The 7,029-nt window shown below is 48.2% G+C and overlaps 1 protein-coding gene across 1 annotated transcript; it reads left to right on the top strand.

Moving 5' to 3' along the window:
- The first annotated feature begins 3,741 nt into the window (after positions 1 to 3,741).
- Positions 3,742 to 6,730, top strand: FZD2 (frizzled class receptor 2). The gene has a single exon (XM_069751400.1). It carries the CDS (start codon positions 4,140 to 4,142, stop codon positions 5,802 to 5,804), a length of 1,665 nt encoding a protein of 554 aa, XP_069607501.1. The 5' UTR covers positions 3,742 to 4,139; the 3' UTR covers positions 5,805 to 6,730.
- Positions 6,731 to 7,029: the final 299 nt, after the last annotated feature.

The raw sequence follows: 7,029 nt of genomic DNA, 5'->3' as shown, positions 1-7,029 counted from the left end.
TCGCTCTGTCTAGAATATCGGGCCTCACTTTGCTGAATCTATTTCATTCCTACGTTTGTCTTTTCATCTTGCTAACAGTCATTATATGTGGGGGGCTGCCTATTCCTTTGGGGTATTTCTCTGAGGTAAGTCAGGCTTGTATTTCTATCTTCAGGCTAGTCAGCTCCTCAGGCAGTGCCGAGTTGCATAGGTAGTGATAGGCGCAATCCACTGCTGCTTATAGTTGTGTGAGGATAGATCAGGTACTGCAGTCTACAGAGATTCCACGTCTCAGAGCTCGTCCTATTGTTTTTGGTTATTGCCAGATCTCTGTATGTGCGCTGATTACTGCACGCTGTGTTGCCTGATTGCCGGCCATAACATGGTGCATCAGGTGGTGGGTGACCGCCTTCGACAGGTGGTCCATAAGGACACGCGACCTGTACAAACAGAGCTGTTCTCTCCGGGGGACAGAGTGTTGGTGAGGACAAAACGACGGTCAGGAAAGCTGAGTGACCGATGGGAGGCGATACCGTATCTGATAAAAAAACAGGTGAACCCTGAGATTCCAGTGTACGAGGTCGAACCGGTGGGGACAGGGGGGCCAACCCGTAATTTGCATCGTAACATGTTACAACGGTGCTGGTTTGAAGATTCGGCGCCTACCCCCCTAGAGCCAGAGGCCATGTTCCAAGGGGCGGAAGCTCTGAATGATCTTGAGTTTGATGGTGTGCTTACTCCTGCGCCTGCTTATTTGCCCCCTGTGACCGATCTGGCCTCGGGTGATGAGAATGTTGGGGATATGGAGGATGTTGTTGAGGAGAGTGCATCAGGTCAACTGCTTGGTCCTGACGCTGTATCACAGGACATCGAGCCGCAGGAGGAGACAACTCCACTTACGCCCACTAACACGACCACGGAAGAGACTCTAGCTCCCGCTAAGGTCGCACCTGTTGATGTAGGACTCAGGAGAACTACACGATCTACGGCAGGAATACCGCCTCAGCGATATGCTCAAGATGAATTTGAGTGGGAAGGTATGTCGAGGACGCCAACCTCTAGTGGGGTGGCATGTAAGAGGGTGAACTGTAGTCCCACTGAGAGGGCACTAGGACCCTGTGGTTTTTGCCTGTTGCAGCAGAGGACAGACCTCCCAGAGACAATGTGTGCTGCGGGGTGGGGTCTAGTGTCTCGAGTGTAAAGTAAAAGTAGGAAGTGAGAGCTGGGAGAGAAAAGGCGGGAAGAAAAGGAGAAGCTGCTGTGAGATCTTAAAAAGAGACTGTGTGGATTTACTGCAAGTGTTTTTGGAGGAAAAGAAGCTTTTGAGAGACTTTTTGTTGCTAACGTTCCCCTGGAGAAGAGCTAACCTTTTGTTTAACTCTGTGAGAGACTTGTGTTGCTAACGTTTCCTGGAGAGGAGCTAACCCTTTATCTAAGAAAAGACGGAGACTTTGCTAAGAACCCAGTACGAATTTGGAAGTCTGTGGATTCCCTGTGCATTGAGTGGAGGAACAAGTCTGGACAGACTGCTGATACAGAGACGGACGGATTGTCCTGGAAGCATTCCTAGGAGCTACAGAAGCAGAGACAACATTGTGAGACCACTAACTAAGTCCCCGGCGTGTGGGCTCGGCATCGGCCGACAAGACAAGAGGAGCTTGCTGTAACTTATTGGCGCTGAAGATATGAACTGGCTACAGCCTGTGCGGATTCCTGCCTGAGAGGAAATCCATCTCAGGATACGGTACCATAGTTATAGATACCCGGGTATCTCTGCTCAGAGTGTTAAATTATTACTTTAGAGGTGTATCTTATATTAGAGTTGTGTAAGTTATACTCAATGTGCCATTCCAGGGGCTCCCTTAATAACACTACATTCAATTTACACTTGTTCCTGTTTTTAGTTGCCTGTTAGGTAAATTTCTTACTAGTCTGTTGTAGTACACAGTTCTCAGGAGACCTTGGAGTGGCACAGTGATTTCAGCTGCTGCTGAGCTAGTGTGTCTTTGGGGTGCATCTGCCTTAATATTCTCCATATTACCTTGATTATTTTGCCTTTGAGTAAATACCGTTGGAGATTTCTGCCTTGGTCTTGGTTTGTGACTCACTGGATCTTATTCGGACCTCTGGTCATTACAGGACTATAGAGCAATCTGCAGAATTAGTACTATGGAGCAGGCTGCAGGATTAGGACTATGGGGCAGGCTGCAGATTTAGGACTATGGAGCAGGTTGCAAGATTAGGACTATAGAGCAGACAGAAGGATTAGGACTGGAGCAGGTTACAGGATTAGGACTATGGGGCAGGCTGGCAGATTAGGACTATGGGGCAGGCTACAGGATTAGGACTATGGAGAAGGCAGCAGGATTAAGACTATGGAGCAGACTACAGGATTAGGACTATGGGGCAGGCTGTAAGATTAGGACTATAGGGCAGGCTACAGGATTAGGACTATGGGTCAGGCTGCAGAATTAGGACTATGGGGCAGGCTGCAGGATTAGGACTGTGGAGTAGGAAGCAGGATTAGGACTATGGAGCAAGCTACAGGATTAGGACTATAGAGCAGGAAGCAGCATTAGAACTATGGGCAGGCTGCAGGATTAGGACTGTGGGAGTCAGCAGAATTAGGACTATAGAGCAGGCTGCAGGATCAGCACTATGGAGCAGGCTACAGGAATTGTGCTATGGAGCAGGCTGCAGGATTTGGACTGGAGCAGTCTGCAGGATTAGGACTATGGAGCAGGTACAGGATTAGGATTGAGGAATAGGATTAGGACTATAGAGCAGGGTGCTGGATTAGGATTGATCAGGTTTAGGATTGAGCAGCAGGATTAGGATTGAGGAGCAGCGTGCTGGATTAGGATTGAGGAGCAGGGTGTTGGATTAGGATTGAGGAGCAGGGTGCTGGATTTGGATTGAGAAGCAAGGCGCTGGATTAGGATTGAGGAGCAGGGCGCTGGATTAGGATTGAGGAGCAGGGCGCTGGATTAGGATTGACGAGCAGGGCGCTGGATTAGGACTGAGGAGCAGGGTACAGGATTGGGATTGAGGAGCGGGGCGCAGGATTAGGATTGAGGAGCGGGGCGCTGGGTTAGGATTGAGGAGCGGGGCGCTGGGTTAGGATTGAGGAGCGGGGCGCTGGGTTAGGACTGAGGAGCGGGGCGCTGGATTAGGACTGAGGAGCAGGGCGCTGGATTAGGATTGAGAAGCAGGGCGCTGGATTAGGACTGAGGAGCAGGGCGCAGGATTAGGATTGAGGAGCAGGGCGCTGGATTAGGACTGAGGAGCAGGGTACAGGATTGGGATTGAGGAGCAGTGCGCTTGATTAGGACTGAGGAGCAGGGTACAGGATTGGGATTGAGGAATGGGGTGCTGGATTAGGACTGAGGAGCAGGGTACAGGATTGGGATTATGGAGCAGGGTACAGGATTGGGATTGAGGAGCAAGGCGCTGCGTTTGACTGCACGTCTTTTATGATGGAGGGCCGCTCATTGTGCATGGCAGGACGAGAAATCGGATCCTTGGTGCCTCGCACTTTATGGGATGGGGGCAGGGTTGGAAACGAAGTTCCCTGATCCTATATAGACATGCTCCTGATTATCTAAAAGGGGTGCGTTGTCTCCCCCTCTCTAGACTAAGCGCTGCAGTCTGATTGGTGAAGTGGGATTTTTAGGGAAGGGTTTTGGGACCTGGGGAGGGGGGACAGGGGCGGTTTCAAGGCAGCCCCTAAGTTTTGGCTTGGAAAGAAGGATCTGGTCCCGGGACAGAGGGCGCCTTGAAACTGATTGTTGAGAAGTGACTGGGGAAGCAGAGCACAAAGGGAAAGTGATCCGAATCAGAACCGGAGGGAGAGCGCAGAGCTGCCGGTGACCAGTGCGGAGACCGCCGAGTCGCTGCGACCGGAGGAGGGCCGGAGACCACTGCCCTGCAGGACTGGCCGCTGGGCTCAGGAATAAGGACGCAGCCCAGTGTGAAGCGGGAGAAGCGGAGCTCCGAGGAGGGGGAGCTGGAGAAGCACAAGCACAACTTTGTCTCCTCGCGGCAGATCTGTCCCAGCAAGGACTGGAGTAGACACGTGTGACTTCTGCTGCCCAGGACCCTGTTCCTCTGATTCTACCTCTGCACAGGTGACACGTTCTGTTCTCCACTCATCACTAGCCATGCAGGGTGTGCCTAAAGCCACCCTTCTCCAAACCCTCTGCCCATTGCTCGCCTTGGGTTTACTGGCCAGCGCACAACTCCATGGTGAAAAGGGCATCTCGGTGCCAGAGCATGGCTTCTGCCAGCCCATCTCCATTCCTCTGTGCACAGACATCGCATACAATCAGACAATCATGCCAAACCTTTTGGGACACACTAACCAAGAGGATGCTGGGCTGGAGGTTCATCAGTTCTACCCCTTGGTAAAGGTCCAGTGTTCTTCAGAACTGCGCTTCTTCCTGTGCTCCATGTACGCCCCGGTGTGCACCGTGTTGGAGCAGGCCATCCCTCCCTGCCGCTCTATTTGTGAACGTGCAAGGCAAGGTTGTGAAGCCCTCATGAACAAGTTTGGCTTCCAATGGCCAGAGAGGTTACGGTGTGAAAACTTTCCCCGCCATGGCGCTGAGCAGATCTGTGTTGGACAGAACCACTCAGAAGATGGAGCTCCAGCATTGTTGACCACTAGCCCACCGCTTCATGGGACCATTGGACCAGCAATCTATGCCACACCTGATCATCCCTTCAATTGCCCCCGGGTGCTGAAGGTACCAACCTATCTCAACTACAGGTTTTTAGGAGAGAAGGATTGTGCTGCTCCATGTGAACCGTCTAAGAATGATGGCTTCATGTTTTTCAGTCAAGAAGAAATCCGCTTTGCCAGAGTATGGATTCTTATTTGGTCAGTACTTTGCTGTGCATCAACGTTCTTCACTGTGACCACTTACCTGGTCGACATGCAAAGATTTCGCTATCCTGAAAGGCCTATTATATTCTTGTCTGGATGCTACACCATGGTGTCTGTGGCCTACATTGCAGGCTTTGTGCTTGGAGATAAAGTGGTCTGTAATGAGGGCTTCTCCGAGGATGGCTATAAAACTGTTGTACAAGGTACCAAGAAGGAAGGGTGCACAATTCTCTTCATGATGCTTTACTTTTTCAGCATGGCTAGCTCTATCTGGTGGGTCATTCTTTCTTTAACATGGTTCCTGGCTGCTGGCATGAAATGGGGACATGAAGCAATAGAAGCCAATTCCCAGTACTTCCATTTGGCAGCATGGGCAGTACCAGCTGTAAAGACCATCACCATTTTAGCCATGGGGCAAATCGATGGAGACCTTCTCAGTGGAGTTTGCTTTGTAGGACTAAACAGCATTGACCCACTGAGGGGATTTGTGCTGGCTCCCCTGTTTGTCTACCTCTTCATTGGAACCTCATTTCTGCTTGCTGGTTTTGTATCTCTCTTCAGAATCCGGACAATTATGAAACACGATGGCACGAAGACGGAGAAGCTAGAGCGACTGATGGTGCGGATTGGGGTCTTCAGCGTTCTTTACACAGTACCTGCCACGATAGTGATTGCATGCTACTTCTATGAGCAGGCCTTTAGAGAGCACTGGGAGCGTAGCTGGGTGAGCCAGAATTGCAAGAGCCTAGCCATCCCTTGCCCACTGCAATACACACCACGCATGACTCCAGACTTCACAGTCTATATGATAAAGTATCTCATGACCCTCATTGTTGGCATCACTTCTGGGTTCTGGATTTGGTCAGGCAAAACTCTGCATTCATGGAGAAAGTTTTACACCAGGCTCACCAACAGCAAACACGGAGAGACAACTGTGTGAGGACTGAGCTGTTCGTTATGGGGCCTGGAACCAACTTTGACTATATGTTCTCCAGACTATTCTCCAATTTCTTGTTACTCCATGCTGTGTATGTAGATCTCCATACGTTACCTTCAGGCACATCTCTCTGGAGTTGTAATTACGACTGTAAATAGAATTTTTTTTTGTAAATTATATATTTCTATTTAAAACATACGGTTAAAATTGGAGAATCAGAGAAAGGATTCCATGGAATAAAAGACCCTTGTTCTTCGTTTCTCAAACATTTTCATTGACTTGACTGTGCCTTGTGAGAAATGGAGATATTTAGACTGCATTTTGTTTGTTTTTGGCTCTTCCTGGATATTATATACAGTATTTTTATTATTTTTTTATATGCTGCCCAACATGGAGTTTGTATTAGTTTGCATATAAGCCAACCAAAGAACGTAGAGATCATCTTAGTATATGTGTTCGTCTGTTGGTACATCAACACCTTTACACAGATCACTGTGCTGCTGCTGTAGTTTGTCGATACGACACAACTGGATTATTGAAGGGCGATTGATTTTTCTAATACTTTAATTCCTGGCTCTTTGTCTGAATTACAACATTTTTTTATCCTTTTAATTTTAGGTTTTGTGTTTGTAACGTACAATATATGAGAGGACAGACAGTCCAGCACACCTCTAGATACCAGTCGGCTGGAGATAATTACGGTAGCTGATATACAAGGGTTTTTTATGGTACAGATTCGACAGCGATCAGTTTTACGTGTGTCGATCATTGAGAGGGACGTATCATTGGTAAACCTTGCTCACTATCTTGGGTTTCAGTGACGAAACAGCATTCCCTCCAACCTGAATACATAATGATTTGTTATTAAATATGTTGATTTTTACTCATTTTGAAATTAAAAATGACAAAAAATATTTTTGTTAAAAACAACAAAACAGTCTTTTGGTGGTTTCCTGTTTTATCCTGTATATTGCTAAATTTAAATAATTTTGGTAAATGGACATTCCTCAGTGTGAATAGTGATGAGCGAATATACTCGTTACTCGAGATTTCTCGAGCACGCTCGGGGGTCCTCTGAGTATTTTTTAGTGCTCGGAGATTTTGTTTTTCTTGTCGCAGCTGAATGATTTACATCTGTTAGCTAACATAAGTACATGTGGGGGTTGCCTGGTTGCTAGGAAATCCTAAAAATTTTTGCACTAAAAAATACTCGGAGGACACCCGAGCG

The sequence above is a fragment of the Ranitomeya imitator genome, chromosome 2 (genome assembly GCF_032444005.1).
Source record: "Ranitomeya imitator isolate aRanImi1 chromosome 2, aRanImi1.pri, whole genome shotgun sequence".
In the NCBI taxonomy this organism is placed as follows: domain Eukaryota; kingdom Metazoa; phylum Chordata; class Amphibia; order Anura; family Dendrobatidae; genus Ranitomeya; species Ranitomeya imitator.
The sequence above is the reverse complement of the archived record's forward strand: the minus strand, read 5'-3'. Positions and strand labels throughout refer to the sequence as shown.

Bases quoted from the DNA above. Each gene is read 5' to 3' on its own strand.
- FZD2 (XM_069751400.1), top strand. From the start codon at position 4,140: ATGCAGGGTGTGCCTAAAGCCACCCTTCTCCAAACCCTCTGCCCATTG.